Raw genomic sequence first — 22,550 nt, 5'->3', positions numbered from 1 at the left:
GGAACCAACTACAAGCTTAAAATATGGACCTCGGGTCCCATGAATAACACATAATAAGATGAAACAAACTGATAATGTTACCCAGGGCCTTGAGGAGCTCTTCTCGTATCGCTGAGGTGAACTTCCTGACAAGGCAGAGCGTTGTCACAACTGCAAACAACATGTTGTATGACAGGACGATGTAGATGTTTCCCAGCCAGTTAAACCTCCCAAAGTCTCCCAGGAGATCAAACCTGGTGATACCTGTGAAGGGCAGTCAGATATGTCAGTATTTCAGAGACATTGTGCAATTATAATAGTCGCCACTGAGAACAACGTAAAGTACCTGAAAGCCACACTTAATAGTAAAGGTAGAGATGTCTCACTAGAAAATGACTCTGGTAAAAGTGACAGTCACCCATTGCGCATGGAACCCACCAGATGCGCGTTCGCCCACACGCTTTATTGCGTGAGAGTGTTGGCACCAGCAGCTTTATTAGAGCGCATTTGTCGCTCACAGAAAGCAGCGGCGACGTGAAACGTGATCATTTTGTCAGCATTTATATAACCGATTACTTTTCTCTATCGTCTCAAATCCTGAATCAACAGAAAGTAAAAAAAAAATTGGAATGGCAAGCTCTATTCTCCGGACATTCGGTGATGTGTTTTGATAATAATATAATTATAATACTAATACTATAATAATAATAATAATTATACATTTTATAATGTATTTTATAATTTTATAATTATACACTTTGCATTTGACATAAATCTTAAAGTGCTACAGTACATGGCATAAAAAGCCAAAATAAAATAAAATAAAACATTTAATATGTATTGTATTGTATGTATCATGTGTATTACTGATTAATTGAGTACATCTTTTTACAGGGCTTTTTGTGTTATCCTTTTAGCATAACCTTTGCTTGTACTACCTGTACCGTCAACAAACCTGTTAATAAAGTATTCAATCAATCAATTATCTGATATTAAATGTACTTAAATGTTGAAAGTAAATGTTAATGCCATTAAACAAAAAATACATCTTATGAACATTATTCTGATATGGAATCATTTTATAGATTAAGATGAATAATCTGAATAAATTATGCAAATTAACAAGAAATCAGTTTTGATAACCATTTGCTTTAAATTTGAGGGAGGATTTGAGAATACTGAAATGTTATTACCTCATGGACCATAAAAAGTGGTATTTGTAGTGATCCCAGAGGGGAAATTACTTTTCTGCATTTGACCCATTAGCAGTGTGCTGCTCAGGTGAGTGCACAGGGAGCAGTTAGGGGTTAAGTGTCACTTTGACACAAAGACCGGAGGAGCCGAAGATCAAACCGGTGACCTCCCGATTCCCAGGCGGCCACTCTACCTACTGAGCCACTGACAAATTGCTTCTCACTTCAATTAATGTTAACATAAGGTATCTCTTAGATATGGCCATGGGTGATGATTGTTGTGGGTGGGGAGAGCTGCAGATGCTGATGCCATCTTCCTTGGTAGCAATAACTGACCAGGCTGAACATGCTGACAGCACTTATAATCAACCACTTGAACCCCAGCATCCATATTCCGGGGGGGGGGGGGGGGGGGGTTATTTTTTGGCAAAGAGATTTGGTTTAGACAGAAAAATGCGGTCCAAGCACAGAGACAACTTAATGACTGTTAATGACAGCACACTGAAGTGGAAATGTATTAGAGTAAAAAGTTAATATCTTTAAAATTGGAATGGAGTAAAATTTTAAGTGGACAAAAATAAAGATACCCAAGTAAAGTAGCAAAGTAGTTTCACTTAAGTACCTCTGCTCATCAAGACAACAGTGAAGTTTGTTTTCAAGATAAAAGGTGAGTAGGATTTTTCAAGATTATAATAGGTTACATATTACTGATTCACTCAGACCTTCCAAGTTTTGAGTCACACAGCTCAATGGTACCCGTCTGAAAAGGCGCAACTAGCACCACCTACCTTGATACCAAGTAGTGCATAGGGTTTACTAGGTAGTGGCTAGGTAGGGAGTTGCTAGGGTGCTAGTATTTGCTTTGCTAATGGTGCAAATTAGGATGTACAAGCTGTTTTCAGTTATTTGCTAAGCTTTACTATTTGGTTGCTAGGTCTTCGCAGTGGCTATGGTGTAGTAGGTGGTTACTAGGGTGTACTAGTCAGTTGCATCATGGTATCGTTGCCATGTTGAAAGGCAGTTTTCTCGTCACTAGGTCGTTGCTTGGTAGCACTGGGGTGTTGCTAGGTAATTTACTAAACACTAGGTGGTTGCTTGGTAACACTGAGTTGTTGCTAGGCTGTTCCCATTCGGTTTCTATGGTGTATACATGTGGCTACGAGGCAATTGCTAGACGGTTGCTAAGTAGTTTCTAAGGCTGCGGATCTCTTGAAAAACCTACGTTATCCACCTTGCCCGACATTCCTCCATTCTTTACTCTCTTCTGGAACCACCATTCTAGGTCCTGTGTGAATGTAGTTTCCATTGTGTTTTACATAAACCTTTTTCCCTTTTTCTTTGGCTTACATCAACCACTGCAATTAATTCACTAATTAAATAAAGAACAAATTATGGCAAATTCCAAAAAAGGTCTTGAAATCAAGATTTTCTGACAGGATCTCTAGGCAAACATTGGGTGTTCGTTTTTTTTTCAAGCACCCCTTCACAAAACAACTATTGTGTTCATAAGCAAAACCTCTTCTTTCTCCACAAAGGCACGGGGCTGCAACGAATGGGCCCATTTAGGAATGTCTGCTCTGTCTCCAGTTGAGGCTCTCCGAAGAGTGTCTCTCTTCAATGGCCCATCTCTTTCAACAAGCCAGAAAGGCCAAACTGAAAGAAGGGCTTACATGCCAAAAACCATTTGATGTACATTGCATGCAGAATCTCAGGACACGGCTGACTGAAGACGGATGAAAACAAACACTAAACCTGTACAGACCTCTATGTAAATGACTTTGCAAACAGTTGTCGCACTTCCTGGGAAAAAGTCTCTGAAAGACTCTAGGTCCGGATCGTGTCCGTTCTTTTCACAGGGAATGTTTCTGTTTGTGGTCTCATTATAGGAGTCATTTTCTTAGCGTGCAAAACAAGGCGGTACGAAAAAAGACGCCACACCCGAGCCAAGGCAGTGCAGTCTTCAATGGAACCACAGTCACCTGTACACACATCCACCTGAGTCAACCGCTGAGCTAACTACATATCTAATTCAAACAATAAACAAGCACAATCTTGTAGGTTTCCGCTGTGCTGAAGGCTTGTGCAATTCCTGGCAGATTTCGACCCCATCGGAGATGGGGAAACCTCCATGGAAAGGCAGTTGGTGCCTGATATAACCACGCACGGCACCATACCTTATTCCATATGTTATTACACAATGGAAGAGGCATTATAAATTATATAATATTGTAGCAAATAGCAATACAAGACAACATTTTAAAAAATCGAATCTACAGTTAATTCATACATCTGCTGGTTATTATATTTGATGGTGGCAGATGCCAACATGTTGATTTTGACAGTATATAAATAATCAATTGCTACACTAGTGTCCGCCTCAATTTCGCAAGTTAGTTATCTGGGTGCAAAGCTCAGCGCTAGACGCAAAGGGGTTGTATTAAGCCTCTGAATTAGAGTTACAGACTCATTTGTGCACGATGTGTGACTTATTAGACACGTTTCTAATCATGACAGGTACAATGACCCAATAGAACGGCAAGAAAGTGAAGAAACTATAGAAATAGAGAAGAAACAAAGGAAGCAAAGTTAGTACAAAGCAAAGTACAAAGTTATACATCTATGAAGGCCTAGTAATACAAATAACATATTTTGTCTCTGCCGGGTGGAAACCTTATATCTCCAAAAACAGTTACTTTTCAGGATTCAAATTCAGAAATAGCAAAAAATAGCAGATCGAAACACGTTGCTTCTCGCCATGTTTCGAGCTTGTAGATCTGCTAGTTTTGATACTTTTGTCTTTTGTGGGATGCTGTAGTATGATCAAGTAGGGCATTCATTTACAAAAAAAAAACACAAAAAGTTAAAATACGGAGATGAGAGGTTTCTGGCCGACAGCAGCGATTTAACCCATTAAGACCTGAAGAAGCATCTGTGTCACTTTTTCATTTGAGCTAAAAAGCATTATTTTACACTTTAGCTATTCAAAAATAGCAGATATACGTAGATCTGCTATTTTTGAAAAATCCAGAAAATGTGTGCAAATTAATATATTTATATTCTTTTAAAGCAATTTCTTTAACTCAAATCTTTGCTTCTGGGGGGTCCCTGGAACAACATATTTTGAGATGGGGGTCGGCGGCCAAATACATATAATTTTGGGGCTCCTTGACATGAAAAAGTTTGAGCACCACTGATATAGAAACATGGGTTTTTCAGAAAACTGTTGGGATTTAGTGCACCCCCTTCTATTCATATGAAATCAAGCAGATGCACTGGGGGAGCGTGCGTTGGGGGTTCACGCCATCTTCCTAAATTCCCCTCCCCCATTAACCGGTAGGTCTGACTAGCAGCGACAGTGAAGACAAGGACCCCGCCCCGTGCTGCCGTCCCACCTGTGAACGCTGCCTAATGCAAGCTTTGTTCATTAGCCTGGTAAAACCATCCCGGTCGTGTGAATTCATATTATCATGTGTGTCCTCTGGGCCCAAGCACTCTGTTGACGTTTTGCAGACAAGAAAAAATGGAAGAGCCAATCAGCGTCTATCAATCACAGGGCCCCCCGAGCGCAGACGCCAATTGGCTTTTGCCACTTTTTGGTTTCTTAACTCTTTTAGTGCCACAATACGTCAAATACGTCATGAGGCCTAACGCCCCGTGTGCCACAATACGTCAAATACGTCATGAAAAAAATAATAATAATAAAAAATAAAAAATAAAATAAAAATATTTTTTTTGGAAAAACATGTTCAGAACCCAAGATATGATGATTTGAAGATTTGCTGCTCCATTCACTTCTTGTTTAACTTTTTACTGAAAAAGGCTGTATCTCGGCTCCTAAGCACATTTTTTTTTACAATTAATTTTGGTTGTGGCACTCAGAACCAAAATTCCATAAATAAGCATGGCACTGAAAGAGTTAACAGGCTGCTTTTTCATGTCAAGGACCCCCAAACTAATATGTATTTGAAAAAATAAAAAATATATCTAAAATAGCAGATGTACAAGCTTATAGGTCTGCTATCTTTGAATAGCCAACATATAAAGTGGTTAAAATGATTGTGATGCTGTATTAATGCTAATTTTGCTGGGGGTCCCCGGACCCCACAATGAGAACCACTGGCCTAATGTATTTTTGTCAAACCAGAGGCACCATTGTTGGGGACCAAAGCCGGGCCTCTGTGGCAGTGGGTCAGTGTTTCCCCTCTATGCCACCCCAGGCGGCACCTGACATCAATGTTCTTACTGGCATCGTCTTGTTGGGTGAAACTCTAGGTTTTGCTGGAATGCTTCTTAGTATTGCAGCAGCAAGACATTATAAACTTGTTAGTGCAGGAAGTTGTTAATTATCATTTTATAAATCATCATCAAAAAGTGACACACTGTCAAAAAAAAAACTAGTCTCTGAACATTCTATATTCCCCCTGTAGTGTCTTCACAACCTCTACTCCTCAATTAGATTAGCCAATCGATTGAGTGTCTGCAGAGATGTATTTACAGCCACAGTAAGCAGTTTGTGAGCATCCAGGGCCTTTAACTAAATTGCCTGTGAAGACACAGAGGGAGAGAGATGATGGAGACCCTTGTCTCTCGCCACTGCAGCTAAATTCATTTCTAATGCCAGAGGTTTTGATCTTGGTTTGGTAATTTGAGAAAATCTAATTGGAGGTAAAAAAAAAAGAAAGAAAGAAAGATGTTTGGCATTTGAAATGGCAGAGTGGAAGACATTAGCATGCCGCTGGCAATGATAATGCCTCTCTCAGAAAGCCTGCCCCCGATCCATGAGTTCTTCTGATGTGTAGTGCTGTCAGATTGCTGTCTCTATACTGTATGTGAGCCAACCACAGCATAACAACAGAAGATTTGGACGTTTGTTCTTAATGTAACTATATGGAGGACACATTTCAGCAAACAAAATAAGGTACACCCGAAGAATCTGGTGGATGCTACATTTATTATTGATCAATATAAACCGATATTCTGTGCACAGGGATGGTATAATAATGGGTTTTGCTATTTCTGTGTGTGAATAGACCTCTACTGATTAAGGATAGCCCTATACTCCGTTCATTGTGCATCGGTAGCGTGATACTTAAGACTAACATGACACTAATGCACACGGCGTGTGCTTGCAATGTTATGGGATTGAATCTAGCTTGTGACCTTTTTCCACCCCCATATTTCTCGTCTTGTTCTCCGCTTTTGTCATTTGACATTTTGTTATTTATCAAATTATGTTTCGCCACCACAATTCTCTTTTGTGAATATAGGTCGAGCGTCGAACAGGGCTGGAGCGCCGAGCAGCACACACACCCTCTTTTCCCAGCGACACGGCAGTAATCTCAACACTGCTTTGAGAATATAACGAGGAAATGGGATTTAAAAAACAAAACGTTCTATCTTTCTGGTGCTCTTAAACAAACACATAGGGAAGCGGGCATTCGTTCAAAGGGTCCTGCCTCTTTCGGGGCCACGTCTCTGTTCCTCCTGAAATAAAAATTGTGTTATGGGACTCTTACCCATGCCTGCACTCTAACCCCCATCGCCGCTACAGAAGAACAAGCAGCACTTCTGTCTCTCAACACCATTACAGGTCCCACGAGCCTAAATAAAACATCATGGAATCCCAAATGGCTGGACTGTATCTGAAATGGTTAGGGCGGCAGCAGCAGCAGCAGCAGCCCTCTTTTCCAGAGTCTCAAAAAATGGTCATAAAAACTCTGTGCGCTCTGTTCGAATTACTTTGTTAAGCTGTGCAAATATTGCACAAGGAATTACTTAAAAGGGCGAGCTGTTTGGTATAAGCAGAAACTGAATTTAGCCCAATGTTTCCCACACTGTTGTGCATCGTTCCTCTGCCTTTATGAGGGGACTTTCACATCACACAAACCCGTGCTCTATTCTCAAACTCCTCGTACTGCTGCTTAAAGTCTCCCTTCACCTCGACTTTATACTTCCCCACGCCTTTTCATTTTCTCCTCTAATGTAGAGGGGTCGCTCTCCCTTTAAACCCGTCTAATGCGTTTATTCCTTTTCATCTATTCAGTGTCACAAAGCAGAACCTGTTGATGTTTTGTAAAGCTCCCAATGACGCACTGTATGCTTGCTCTGCAGCACCACTCTCTCTCTCTCTCTCTCTCTCTCTCAGACACGCAGTAATGCTATTTGAACAGCTGTGTCTGCACTCTGCATGTTTATTAGTGCCATTGTGATGCCGCAAACCCCTGTCATTTTTACCCTTTCTCTCTATTCTCCTTTCTCCGATCACTATGGGAAACTATAGAGGAATTCAACTTTCTAACCTTAACGGTCCTGAGAGAGAGAGAGAGAGAGAGAGAGAGAGAGAGAGAGAGAGAGAGAGAGAGAGAGAGAGAGAGAGAGAGAGAGAAAGAGAGAGAGAGACAGAGAGAGGGCTGCTGCCCACTCTGCTCTCCCTCTCGATGTGGTCAGTTGTGTTAGCCTGTGTTAGCATGATGTACAGACTAATCATCACTTTCCTTAGAAAAGTCTTGTCTTATCCTTCATTTAGTAAAGTCTCGTCTTATCCTTCATTTATAAATCTTAAGAAAATCACAGTGTGTTATAGGAAAATCACAGCACGCTCCTGTAACCATCTGTCATTAGTGTGACACCTCTGATTCAGTCAAATCAGCTTCTCAAGCACGTTTGATTCATTCACCAGTCCTAGAGGCAGCGCACTTGTGTCTGCGACAGTCAGCAGCTAATCTCAATTCTCGCTGAAGAACAGTCAACCCATAATTGTCTCAACCAATGTGTTCTGCTTCAGGTTTTTCTTGCTCAGTACAGACGAGGACAAACACTTACAAGTAAAAGTCTCTTATTTAAAATGTACTTGAGTAAAAGTAAAAAAGTATTGGTAAATACTTAAAGTAAAATGTGAAAATGTACTTAAAGTACCAAAAGTAAAATTACGGTAGTCATTGTGCAGGATGTCCCATTTCACAAGTTTTCAAATAAATCTTTTGAAAATAGTAGATCTACAAGCTCAGCAAATGGCTGAAATGTATAGTGCTGAAGTGGTTACTGTATGTTTTGTAATAATAATCAAAATTTACAAAGTAACTATTAACTAAAGTTGTCAAATAATTGAAGTGGAGTAAAAGTACAATATTTGCCTCTGAGATGTAGTGGAGTAGAACTAAAAGTACTGAAAATTGGAAATACTCCAGTAAAGTAAAAAATACACCACTGCCAATGTGCTACACAATGATTGGCTACCAAAATGAGGACCCTCACGGCTCAATAGATGTTGGAATCGCGGTGAAACATCCTGAGGGAATCCTGAAATGAGTCCGCCCCGGAGATTTTTTTGTTACCTACTTACCTAGATATCCTTTAGGACAGAAAGAGCAGTGAGATTCAGACAGTGCTCTCTGACTGCAAGTGGTAAAATGCGCACCTGGCATTAACTCACTTAGTGCCAGAATTATTTCTGGCTATTTCTGGCCAGTGCGATTATTAGTTAAAAAAAAGTGCTTAGGATGCGAGATACAGCCTTTTTCAGTTATAAGTTAAACAAGGAGTGGATGAAGCTGCACATCTTCAGATAATGATATCTTGGGTTCTGATTATTTATTTTTTTTTCAAAAACACGTCAAACACGCCATTGGCACGTTGCGTCATAGCGGTAAAACACGTGAAACACGTCAATGGCACTCTAATGAGTTAAGACTTCAGTGAAAACCTCAGTGTCATTTGAAAACCTTTACAGTGTACATTGTGGCTGGGTGGGAATGACACAGTTTGCATGCAGAGCACACGCTCACTCACCTAGAGTTCTGGACATCACTGGCAGGGCTGAACTCAGGACCAAGATTGATACACAGCAACCAATGATCTATGGATTAGAAAGGACAGGATAATTATTTTTTGTTGATTGCAATCAAAACTCAAACCAATAAACTAACAGAGGTTTATGGAAGGAACAAACAATTAGGAGAAAAAGTACATTTTCAACTACCTTCAGCAGTGACATATGTGCACGCGGGGGCATACACACACACACACACACACACACACACACACACACACACACACACACACACACACACACGCACACACGCACACACGCAGCACTTGAGGTTAAATAGGTTCCACATATTGTACAATTAGTACCTCTGAAGTTGCTCATTACCAGGTTTGCCCCTTTGTGCTTTCAAGTCCTTTCACGGAGGCGTCATGGCTAGTTAACAAGCCTCTCCGCGCTCTAACTCATTACCAAGTGAATTGATGCCACCAAGGGCCAAACAGAGCACACATCCTTCACCCCCCCCCCCATCCCATCCCATCCCATTCCACAAAACCCCTGTTCTCTCTGATGTACAAGAAAGGAGCTTGCACTGTGTCCCTGTTTACGCAACAGACAAACAAATATTGGACGGATCGACTAAAGCCATTGAGGGGGGAACTAAGGAGCGAGGCTGGACTGCAGGAGAAAGAGAGGGAGAAACAGACAGACAGACAGATAGATTGAGAGACAGACAGACAGGTAAATGGAGAAAGAGAGACAGAGAAGAAAGATCTGGACTGCAGGGACAAGAACAAGGCCCAAATGCATCAGCACCTTGTGACCCCCGACCCCATACTTGCCGTTGTCATGGTGGTGTCATCCTTCCTGGGAGTGAGGCTCTCAAAGACCCGCAGACTGTAGAAGCCAACAACCGTGGACACCATCAGGTAGCTGTCCAGCAGATCAGTCAAGGACAACCTCCACTGGGAGGGACAACAGATGAATTTAAACGTCTTGTTTCTGTTTTTGTTCTAAGTATCCCGAGTTTGCACCTTTTCACTCCACGATAAAAGGTGATGAAACAGCCAGGAGGCGTCTTCCGGGAGATGTCTGGCTGAGCTATGCGCTGAGTAAACAAGACTGGCCTGAGAATGTCGCTCTTGGCTGTGGAGCATGAGACCCCAGCGGCCATGGACAAAGCTCAAAGCTGGGGGTGGGGGGGCGCGGTATAGGGAGGTGAAGACAGTGGGATGGGTGTCATTGAAAGGATACAACATGAGAAGGATCTCCAGTGCCGCCTGAGCCACGCCAAATGTGGACAACGAGGTGTTCCCGAGACCTCGATCCTGCCAGACAGAAAAGACAAGACACGTCAATCTTACATAAACACATTACAAATAAATAAAGGAAACCGGGATAGAACGGCATTAGCGCGGGCTATCCTGCGCACGCACGTGCAGTTACAGAAATCCTGCAAAGTAAGTACTCCGTTGCATGAAGAATTTCCCCACTTCAGACGGACGGAATCAAATTGGCAAAGTAATGAATGGAACGAGATGAAAGAGGCCCTTTTCAAATCACTGTCGATCATACACTATGTGAACAGGTGTTCAAACAAAAAAAGGCACATTGCTTACGGTAAGGAGAGTGTACAGACGGAGAGCGTGCCAACAACATATAAAACAACGACACAAATACTCCGGCAAACATGCCAGGCGTTTCCCCTCGCCGTGGCCCCCCTTTTCTTGAGACACACATCTACATACAAAAACCACAGAGGCTATGGGCATCTGTGCTGTCAAATGATAAATATTTGCTTTTGTCAAACTTGGCACCGGTCGGGGAGTAGTTTTAAGAATAGGGCGGTGCTGTTATCAAACGGATCAGTGCTGGAGTGAACCTTGACAAACAATAGTTTCTGCAGTGGTCCGCCTGCATCACTGTATTACCGTTGCTATCGGACGGAAAACTGTTATCTCCATATTCTAAATCGTTGATTTTTTTCCCGTAAATTAACGCCCTAATTGATCATACTACAGCGTCACACAAAAGCATCAAAAATAGCAGATCCGCAAGCTCATAGCTTGTAGATCTTGAGCTTGTATATCTGCCACTTTTGCTATTTTTTATTCTGAAATCCTGAAAAGTAACAGTTTTGGAGATACAAGGTTTCCACCCTGTCAGAGACGATATCTATACAGCGGCTGACCATTTTCCACCGTGCGCATATTGTACATGTCAGCAGATCGCTGCTTTACAATATATATATAGACGCCAAGAAAAAGTATGAAGGGAGAGAGAGAGAGAAAAAAAAGTAGGCTGGCAGGTTGTTTCACGCCTTTTTATGCAACTGTCATCTGTGGGAGCTTACTGCAGAGCCTTGGTGCAGAGCCCCTCTCTTTCTCTCCCTCTCTCTCCCGCTCTCTCTGGGAATTAGCAGACACAATCTGATGTCATTTAATAATGGAGGGAGGGTGAAAGAGAAGGAAGGCACCCAACACAGTGAAATCCTCAGTGTGAATTTAACCCAGTGTAAAAAAAATGTGTACACACTGTCACAGTTAAATGAACACTGAGGATTTTACTGTGCATGTATGCGTGCGTGCAGGATAGTCTTCCTTTCACATTACACCTCCTTTCAACTCTGTCCTTTTCATACCTGCGGCAGGCGAGGCAGAGAAGGATATATGTGGGTACATGTGTGTTTTTTGGGATAGGTGTGTGTGTGTGTGTGTGCTTGAGTACTTGTAGGTTTGTCACTACAAGCTGCTATAGCCCATTCAGCAGACGCATGGTTGGCATTTGTTGCTTCTGGGATTAGCGCCTCGCAACACCTGTGCACAGGTGAGGTCGTCAGCTGCCACATATGCGAGCGCACACACACACACAAGCACGCACGCACACACAGACACACACACAAACGTCTGCGGCCCGACCAGTCTCCTTCTGGTGAGCCCTGTCCTTCGCCACACTTTGATGTCAGTGGGGATAGTTCTTAATGACAGATAATAACTCCCCAAATAATCAGGGATTTGACAGGGGCGTTGAACCCTTTGTTATTATCTTTCACAGACAAAAGGTGCAAACTGACAGGGAACAAAGTGTCATCAGCCAAAAGTTCAGAGGTTGTGGGCGAAGTGTGTGTGTGTGTGTGTGTGTGTGTGTGTGTGTGTGTGCCTGCGGTGAACTTTGTATGTACAATTACACGTGATTGTGAACATGCTAGTCCAACCGCGTCTGATTGACCCGTTTATGTAATTACAGTGACAAGTGCGGTGGCTTTGCACAGAGGAGGGCCGGCAGTAACCGTTTTATTGGTCCCTCTTAGTGGCTGCTCATCAAGCTGTAAAAATGCTGTGTCTTTTTGACGGAGGCACCTCCAACTCCTCATCAGCCCCCCCATCCCTCGTCTCCACATGCTCCTCCTCCCCTGCTCTTGCTCTTCATCTCCCCACGCTTCCTCACCTCCTCCATCTCTGTAGGAGCTGACGGGGGGGGGGGGGGGGGGGGGGCTTCTTACTCAGTATGCTAAGGGACTGTGTGTGCAGGATGCTAAGCACGGAGGGAGGGAAGACAAACATTGACAGGGCACTTCCATTGTGCTGCCCCCTCCTTCCCCTCACAGTCCGATCCCCACTCCCAAGCCTCCACCTGCCATCACCATATCTGGGCCTCATTTGACTTTCCCACAGTCTGGACTTTCTGTTCTCTCACCGCCAGCACCTAGCCCATAACCCCCCCCCCCCCCCACCGCACCCCCAAACGACGCCTCTCTCTCTCTGCCTCTTTACCTCATTCTCTCCTCCTGTGCTGTGTGTCCTCCTCTCTCCCTCAGACTTGACCTTCACTCTCAAAGACTACCCCGCGGGGCTCTCGCGCCTTCGAAGCGCACGGACGCTAATAGGTAGTGTGAGGAAGCGTAAAGGGAGGGCACTATAAGGGCAGAGCGTTGGAGGGTATTTGGAGGGGGGGGGGGGTGGGTAGACCGGTAGATGGATATCATATATGGGTATTGATCGTGTCTGAGGATGAGAGACACACACACACACACACACCCCCCACCCCCGCCGTGGTGTAGCGCTGTGAGATCAGAGGTGTGGCACGGGTCCAGCTCATCAAACGCGCAGGAGCGTTTAGTGGGCCCGCGCTGTCAGGGGAGGACAGCCTCGAGCTGCATGACAAGTGTAATTTGGGGGATTTTCTTGCGACGCGTCATGCCAAAGAAAATATCTCTCACACACTCTCTCTCTCCTCCGATAAAATAATTGGAATGTCGAGGGCAGCTCGGTCGAGAGCAGCGAAATAAAGGGAGGAGAAATAGGATACATTATGTTGCCCTTTCACGGAGAAAAGAATGCAACCGCAAAAACACACACACACACACACACACACACACACACACGCGCACACGCACACCTCTGTCACTGCAGACGAGATTAGATAAGCGGGCTTAAAAACACATTGCATGTAAGGTAGGGAGATGAGAATCGGTAGTCATCCACCAGGCTTGGACCCCCTCTCTCACCTGCCGTGGGTCTCTGCCTCAACAGCAGCAGGGGAGGAAGGGCAAAAAAAGCTGCTTTTCTAGCTCAACTCCACCGTGGACACGTAGCTCTCGCTCATTTAATCTGCGTGCTGCTGTGAAATGACTTCCAATGAGCTTCCCCTAAACAACAGGACTGATTAACATCTGGGCCAGCCGAGCCTTTCCCTTCACGACGTGCACCTGAGCATATCCGGAATGTGATTTATGTCCCCGCCGGGAGCATGGCGGGTCTGATAGGGAGGCGGCCGCGGTCCCAAGCCATGTTTTAGGGTGTGGGGGGGGTGGGGTGTGTTTGTGTGTGTGCATATTTGCGTCTGTGTGTGCGAAAGGGTGTTAGTGAGTCTGTAAATCTGCAGGTGTGTGTGTGTGTGTGTACCTGTGTGAGCATGCACTTTTACACTACCTGTATAAATGCGTGTGTGTGTACACATGCAGTAGACTTACTGTGGATCCCTTTGGCATGGCAGTCTCATCCACTAGAAGGTAAAGAATATTCAATGCCACCATCAGAACGGAGATTGTCTGCAGAGACAGAACGGAGAGGTTTGCTTACAAATGGCGGAGTTAATAAAACTCACAAAAACATCACATTAAAAACTTTGTGGTTCCAGGATCACAATTAAGTTGCATTGTGGGAGCCCCCTGCCGAGCCACAAAGCGCATGGCAGCGGCAGAAAACAAAGCCTCCTCCTGACAGTAAACTGTCATTTAAGGTGCTCATAACCTCATAACACAAACAATGGTCTCATAACCCAAACAATGCGGTGGCTGTTTTGATGCGCACGTGCCGCACATTTCCGATGCACGTGCCCTTTCAGCACCGCAAACAATACGGCGATCACACGGGATTTCCACACTATAATCTATCCAAAATCACAGCATCTGCAAAGGCGGCTATTAGGGCCTTCTCCTCAAACAGCCATTAAAATTAAAAGTACATCCCCACCCAGATTGGCTTGGCATGCAGCGTGAGACCCAAGTGTGTGAGGTGCTACACGTGAGTCCCCGTGGGCACCAGCCAGGCTGCGTACGCCATGAGCAAACAGTTCAGTGTCTAATGATAGGTCAGCGTGAGACTATACCCACCGTTCCTGAGAGTAGTATCAGCATCACTATGGGATACAGCAGGTTCTTCTCCCAGCCTGATGCTTTCTTTCTCCTCTCTAGAAAGAGGGAGAGAGAGAAGGGGGTGATTGAGGTCATTCGTAACAAGAGACAGGCGGATGGAACATATACTGTATAGACAACTCCTCCAGTCAATACAAATACGGATCCAATTCCCCGCATTCAATCATGAGCTGATTTTCCTTACATAGGTTAATTAATATACTGATGAAAGGTGACTACTGAAAGGCCCTGGGGCTTTGTTTACAGTTTGTACAACTTGGTTTGGTAAAACATATCGTGAGTGTGTGTACTGAACACAATCTCCCCTCTCATCAGCCCCCGCAGGTATTATCTATTGCACAGCCTTCATAAATTACAGTCGTCCTCTTTAATTAGCCATCCTTATCGCACGTCTTAGTTAGTGGAAACAATAATAACACCCCTACATAAAAGGAAGCGCAAATAAATTAATATCGTGATTTATATTCACCACCTGAAGTATTGCCACCGATGTACCTCTGTGCTCTCAAGTCAAAAGAAAGAGGAAACTGTCGTGGCAGTATCTACATCTTGATCGTTCTAACCTGATAACCAGTCTTATTTCAGTAGCACGTCATCTGTGTTTGCAGGCACGGCACACGGTCTGTACACCCTCACCCGTGCCTCTATAACATCTTCTTTTAAGGACACATCTATAGTCCCACGTTGACTCGACTCGATGCCATGCACCCGCCCCGCATCTCGACGCACAGCTCTCCCTGCCTCCTTCGAGAAGTTTGCCAAGTGCACTTCATATGCACTGCCCTGCTAAATTAATGACATCACTAAAAGGCTGGCCACAATATAAAGTTTGCATCCTGTCCAATATCGTAAGTGCCTTTGTGCCCCACAAACCCCACCCCCCCCTCCCCAAAAGACTCACGCACGCTGCGCCCTCATTTATAATATTCCAAAATGGATAGAAAAGAATAATTATCAGGCAGTTTTGGTCCAGGTCCAAATTAAGAACTTAAGGCCGTGAAGGGAGAAAGGTCCTGCCCGTCAGCAATATCTAAAAAGCAAATCTTCTTGGCATATGTTTTGGTGGCAATAAGGTCCTATGCGAAAATATATCAGGCCGCTCATAGAGTAAAAAATACTTACCCAATTTATTTCTCTGATTTCTGACGCTGTCCAGCTCCTTGTTGAGCTGGTGAACTGATGAGCCCCTGCGACTGTAAAGGTGCAGGGCTGAACCTGTGGACATAAATCATTGTATTGTCTTAACCGGTGTTTTACTTTCAGTGACATGATCAGTTGTTATCTTAACACTTATCATACTCTCAAGCACCACTTATTCACTTAACATCTGCCAAGCATCTGCCAGAATATCCAAAAGAGTTGATTCAGTTGTGAAAACATCAAAATAGGATCATGAGGGCAAAAATAGATCACGGTCAGTCTATGTACCACCCCTGTGTGGACTGTCGTTCAGTTAAATGTACCGGTAACATATTATCTCTCTCATATTGATGCTTTCTTGGTTTTGTTTTTGTGCCTGCAAAAGTGCGAGGTAGTGCCTTAATGGTGCAATTAAGAGGACATCAACTTGTCATGGTAATTGCCTTACCTCAACAGATGGCACTTGACACAACTAATGTGTCTCTCGTCTGATTGTATGCCGTTTTGACTTCTTTTTCTTTATTAAGAAATACCACCAAAAACAGGTAATCCTGTTCATGAACACAACAATGTGATCTCAAACATGCGAAAAAAATATATATAATAATCTCCGTGTCAGGAGCTGTCTAGCGCATGCCACGACTGGTTGGGCAGGTTGGGAGAAGACAGCAAGGGATTCTCCAGGAAAACCGCAAGGCCAGCTCATTTAAGGCTAATTTATCCGTTTCACTCTGTTTCCCTTCCAGCCTTGACGTACAGAGCGTAAAAAGGGCCCCCTCGGAGCCAAACTGGAAGAGTATCCATTTGCATCCCCTGGGGTGATTGGCAGATCAGGACCAATTAGTTCAGTGTTACACTGTTACCAGCATGCAATAAAAATACCATCTTTCATCTTTGTTACAGGAGTGAAGGACCAATCACTTTGATCAAACCCCTCTGTTATTATGACACGCCCTGTCTGGATAGGTTTAAGTAGGCAAAGAGAGAGAGAGAGTGAGAGCCAGGGCGAGCGAGAGGGAGAGAAAAAGAGAGAGTTGAACGGTGTTTGTCTGTGCCCTCACCGATACCTGTCGCAGGGATCTAAGCTAGGGAAAGTTTGAACCCCTCAGAGCAAACGCCGTCACAACACAACAGGAAATGTCACGGGCAGTTCACCAGCGTTTTCTCTCTCCGAGAGATGAGCCGAGCGAGTTCCCTCGGGGGAGCCGTGTCTGCTCAGCCGCGAGTGAACTAATCTATCACCTATCTGCAGAACATATCCAAACACAGCCTCACCTGTCACCCGGGACAGATAAATCATTTCTCAAATATTATTCACGTTCTTAACCCATTGATACCTGGAACGCATCTGTGTCACTTTAGATTTCTTTGGCTATTCAAAAATAGCAGATATACAAGCTCATAGCGCGGCACCGAGTGCCGCGCTATGAGCTTGTAGATCTGCTATTTTTGAAAAAAATCTTGAAAAAAAAATCTTCAAAGAAAATGTTTTAGATTTTTTTTTCCAAAATGTTTCAAAATTTCAAAACTTTCAAAAAACCTCAGGTCTTAATGGGTTAATACCCATGACTAATAGGACGGCTCAACCTAAATACAAAGAACAATATCATTACTTGTATGAAGAATGTATGAAGAAAAGAGGGAACGTGTAACAAGGGAACTGCAGCGTCTGGACCAGACATCTTTCCAATCAAAAAAGGTAAAATATATGGACCGACGTATTCTACTGCTGGCAGCAGCGAGTGAAAAAGACTGAGTTACAGCGAGGTAAGAGATGCTGAGTGAGGCTTCTGGCAGCCAAGAGGCCTGGAATAATTCAACGTATCCTCTCCAACCTTCACCGCGAGTCCAGCGATTACGTCATCTGCAATTATGCTAAACGCCATGCTGAAACGACGGACGACGCTGGCAAGGTCATCGTGCCGCATAGCATCTGGACACAAGCACTCTGCTATCGGAGCAGAGAGGCCAAGGAGGCGTCCCGGGCCAAGACCGACAGCAGCGCAGCAAAGAGGACAATGTGGACAAAGTGTGTGTGTGTGTGTGTGTGTGTGTGTGTGTGTGTGTGTGTGTGTGTGTGTGTGTGTGTGTGTGTGTGTGTGTGTGTGAGTGTGCTGCGTGTTACATTGCTGGTGTACATTCCACATACATGAACATACATTAAGTTACTGTCCCAGTGAATTACTTAGTAATTCTATAGTCAGTCTTCTTTGGTATCCATGGCTGACAGCATTCCATCCTGCAATTTCCCTGCATAATAGTTTGCACCGTCAAGAAGTGCATCGTCTCTACTGACAATGCTGCATCGACGTGTTAATCTTGTCTGCGGCGTGTATGCCAACCTGCCCAAATCATTAGTAGACAGAGACACCTGGTGGAGGGGGGCTAAAGATCAAGCGGTGCCTCGATGACATGAAGTTCAGAGAACAAAGGACAAGTCCTGCTCCGATCTGTATCTAATAACATCACCTGTCACAAGAGCAACTCTCAAACTCTCAAGCACATGTGATACAGACAAGGTCAAACATGAGAAGTTTCGTCCCCCCCGTGTGTGTTAAGCACCAGGCTGCTTATCTGATAGTGTCAGGAGCGTGTCACTGCGTGTCTCCCACCATTTCACATTGGCCCAGTTGCACCCCCTGACAGAGTAAACAAACACACACAGCCAGTCAGCCAGGATAAGCCACAAGCTGCCGGTCTATAGCAAATAAATGAATCCACAAAGTCATTACGGGTGGAAATTGCCACGGAGAGGGGGAGGCCAATTGTGGAGACCAGAAGTGTAAATAAACTTTGATACATCAGTCGATGCGGCTCAGTGGGTCACACATCTGCAAACAAGAAACGGTGGGGAACAGGAGGACGGGCGTGATGTACCAGAGGACGCTGAACGCAGAGAGGAACACAGGTGATGCGAGACGAGAGGGGGGCAACATTGTTTGCTTCTGGAGTGTGTCCTGTGAACTGTTTCTGAACCACCGCCTTCTCAAAACCTCTCAGAAGATCAGAGGAAAGCTACTGTACCCCCCACCCACCCCACCCTCCCCCCTCAGTTTCTCCGGTGTGTGTGTGTGTGTGTGTGTGTGTGTGTGTGTGTGTGTGTGTGTGTGTGTGTGTGTGTGTGTGTGTGTGTGTGTGTGTGTGTGTGTGTGTGTGTGTGTGTGTGTGTGTGTGTGTGTGTGAGAATCTGTGGCTGTTGGGGTACGTCCATATGATTATGTATATAGAAAACATTCTTGGCGTGCCTGATAAGCATACGTTTTTAAACACGCCACCGACCGACATCCTCCCTTACCCCCCTGAAGCCCGCTCTATTTAAGAGACCAACATTCAGTGTAGGTTGGCCAATGTGCCCTGGTGGAGATGTCAGAGGCCGCTGTTATTGTTCTCACCTCGCGGTGACTTGCTAAGATCAAAAGTGCCCGAGGACGATAAGGAAAAAGATTACAATTATTTTGTCATAGTTGTTCAAAGCGGAGCAGTTTGGCGCACACCCTAGGTAACCCTACGCTTAGGTGGCAGTCTATGGGAGGTGGCCGGCATAGCGTTCGAAAACATGGGCTAATCAGGAAGAGATCTCCTTTACCTCCCTGGTTTGAAAGGACTCTCATCCTCTTCATTTGCTTGCATCTGTACACTTGGTTGCGTGCTTGAGTTAATATTAAAGTATGTTTTGGCCCCTGGCCCAAATACTTCCTGCGTTGCGGGATTGTTCAACGCCAAAAGAAGGAATTTGGGATTGAAGGAGGCCCGCAAGATGAAAAGGAAATGCAGGTTCGACAAATAATAACACCTCGACTGTTTCTCAAACGCACGCTCTCTGTGGACTCTGCCTTAGTCTGCAAATTGAGAATAGCAAAAGAAAATGCCCCAACTCTGCAAGGCCATTGAAACTGTTCCTTGGGAATCCTTTTTGATAGCCAGGCCACCAATTCCATTATAGGCCTGAGATCAAGTGAGGCAATCGCTTCAGCAGTAGTGACAGTGGCACTTGAGTGGTCTTAAATGGACTATTAAAAACTTCGGAAATGTAAAATATGGCTCCTACTGTCCTACTTAGACGAAAACTTATGGGGGGGGGGGAGAGAGAGAGAGAGACACACAGACAGAGAGAGGCAGGCAGACAGACAGACACAGACAGACAGATGGAAAGAGAGAGAGAGAGAGAGAGAGACTAAGGGTGGTTGTGGTAAGAGTGTGTGTTTTTCCCCAGTGGCTGTGTGCATATGGGCATGTTTGTGTGGCTGATTCGTCAATGCTAATGGGTGCCAGTGCGGCGCGCTCCATCACACTCATCAGGGCAGTCCACCCTGCCCACCCACTCACTCCTTCAATCCCTCCTCCCCTCTTGCTGTAATGTGCTAACACGTCTCCCACAGACGCACCGTTTAATCTCCTCTGAAGGGCTTCCTCCTGTAAATGGATGCAGTAAATCTGCTCGTCCAGGTCCTCCAGGATCTGAGGAGGGAGGGGCAGAAATGAAATGGGTTATAATTAGGCCCAAAGTGGGACCGGAGAAGACGGCAGATGGGAGGATGAGTTGGTGATGTATTAGTAGTCCTGGTGTCGCCGCACAACACATGCTAATGGGCGAACCGAGACAGGACAAAACAAAGTGAAAATAATCATACACCATACCACCTCTGGAGCATTTGGCAAACTTCGACGGTATCTCTTGTAGGGATGGGATGATAATTGTTATCGTTTATCGTGATAAAATAACGCTCACAATAATAGTATCGCAGAGATTTTAATCTATCGTGAAATTTCCCCCCCGTCATGCATTAGGATGAATTAGCTTTGGTTGTGTTAAGCATATTTAGATTTTTGCTAAATAATTGTGACTTGTAATTTTCATATCGTCCCATCCCTAAAATTCTCTTCAACATATTTTTCATCCACTGACCAAAAACTGGAAAAGAAATTAAGTGTCATTCCCATTGATTACTCACCGTTGGCTTGACCAGCAGCTGGCCCATGACGGTGAACATCCTGGACAGGCCCACGGGAGTACACACTAGACGGGAGACAAGGTTGAGTCACTGCTGAACCTGGGCCATTATTACTATAATATCACGCGGCGATATATTTATTACAAGAAGGAAATGTGTTACGTTGATGAGTCACTGCTGAACCTTGGCCATTATTACTACAATATCAGCATGACGCGGCAATATATTTATTACAAGGAAATGTGTTACGTTGTTCTGCTGCAAAGTATGATCTATGGCGATGCTGCAATATCAAGGCAATGGGGTTTCAAGCACTCAATCAAATATATGACATTTCTTTTCCATCATTGGGTGTAGGGCAGGGGTTCTAAAAGATTTTGGCTCAGGGTACCCCTATAAATAACCTTTTCATCCACGGCACCCCTGACTCACCCCTGAATTAGAGGATACTTTATATCATATTACGTAAATATGTAAATATTTCCCCCTAAGCTACAGTACAGTATGTCACGATGAAAACTTGAGAGAATAACCGTTTCCATTAGGAAACGGTTATTGAAAATAACGTTATACTTTACCTTTAACCACTTGAACTACAGCAGCCCTATTCTGGGGGGAACATTAGCCAAAAACAGCCGATCTATAAAGGTTGTGAGCTTCTAGATCGGCTGTTTTCGGTGAAGAGATTTGGCGTAGAATGAAGAAGGATGCATCAAGTACAGTGCATCTCAGGTATAGAGAGTCTAAGTGGTTAAACTGAAGTGATATTGACGAATTCCAAATATTATCAAACTACTCTGCGGCACCCCTGGACTTGCGTCACAGCAGCACCCTAGGGTGCCAGGGCACCCGACCCACTTTGAGAACCCCTGGTGTAGGGTTGAGTACTTACTCAGTAAAAGCAGTCCCCCCATCAGGGATATACACGAGTAGAGGTATGGCAGGTAGAACTCCCAGAGATCTGAAGAGAGAGGCAAAAGACTTCAATTAAAACAGAAGTGACAAAGAAGTGGCAAAGCATTACTCCACACACTGTTAACAATAACGCAGGGCAAGACAATCTGGTCAAATCAAATAATATAATCCCGAATTGGACAGAACGCTCTAGAGCAGGGGCCTTCCAGTTCCAACGTTTTTTCAGGCTAAGGACCCCTTAGCTGAGAGAGAGATGAAGCAGGGACCCCCCCCCCCCCACTACATATTGTATAACATTGTGTTGCAGATTAAACATTTTCATAGATAGCTTCATAGACTTGTTTGACCGCACCATCATCAGCGTTGTGTAAATTGATGTTTTTTTGTTTATTTGGATTCATGTTGATGTGTATTTGGTGTATTTTCTTGCCTCTACACCAAACTTCTCTACAAGCTGTAGATCGGCTATTTTCGGTGAATGTTCCCCCCAGAATAGGGATGCTGGGGTTTAAGTGGTTTGTGTAAAAAAAAAAAAAAAAAAAGAGATAAAATGTTTTATCTCACATAGATTTGGCGGACCCCCTGTAGTAACTCTGAGGACCCCCTAGGGGTCCTGGACCCCGTGTTGAAGACCCCTGCTCTACAGAGGAGACGTACCATAGAGCGACTCCATGCTGGCTGCGTCGTTGTCGATGAGCGCCGATGCCACCCACACAATGCCCAAGATCAGCAGCGCCAGCAGGAATAGCATCACGAAGGTCTCCAGAATGCGTGACCTAATGCCCTGTGAGAGAAAACAGAAACGGACACGAACAAACAAACACACATCTGTGAGCTCCAGAGTCTTACACACACGGTAACATAATGCCTGATTTATACTTGGTTGCGTGCCAGTGTCGCAGAAATAGATAGACCTACAAGCCAGTGAGCTTGTAGATCGGCTATTTTCG

The 22,550-nt window shown here is 44.4% G+C and overlaps 1 protein-coding gene across 1 annotated transcript in view; it reads right to left on the bottom strand.

The window, feature by feature from the left end:
• The window catches only part of lmbr1 (limb development membrane protein 1), a 50,446-nt gene that overhangs the window by 4,889 nt on the left and 23,007 nt on the right, over positions 1-22,550 (bottom strand). The window contains exons 6-16 of the mRNA XM_080417969.1: positions 22,258-22,384; positions 21,578-21,646; positions 20,686-20,750; positions 20,119-20,191; positions 15,716-15,808; positions 14,552-14,628; positions 13,910-13,987; positions 10,192-10,265; positions 9,780-9,870; positions 8,961-9,027; positions 82-243 (exon numbers count right to left, since the gene is read on the bottom strand). Of these exons, the coding sequence (XP_080274095.1) occupies positions 82-243; positions 8,961-9,027; positions 9,780-9,870; positions 10,192-10,265; positions 13,910-13,987; positions 14,552-14,628; positions 15,716-15,808; positions 20,119-20,191; positions 20,686-20,750; positions 21,578-21,646; positions 22,258-22,384 (976 nt within the window). The remainder of the gene's footprint in view (positions 1-81; positions 244-8,960; positions 9,028-9,779; positions 9,871-10,191; positions 10,266-13,909; positions 13,988-14,551; positions 14,629-15,715; positions 15,809-20,118; positions 20,192-20,685; positions 20,751-21,577; positions 21,647-22,257; positions 22,385-22,550) is intronic.

Source organism: Gymnoscopelus braueri (genome assembly GCF_963280865.1).
Source record: "Gymnoscopelus braueri genome assembly, chromosome: 21".
Taxonomy (NCBI): Eukaryota; Metazoa; Chordata; class Actinopteri; order Myctophiformes; family Myctophidae; genus Gymnoscopelus; species Gymnoscopelus braueri.
This window is presented reverse-complemented; position numbering and strand designations above follow the sequence as displayed.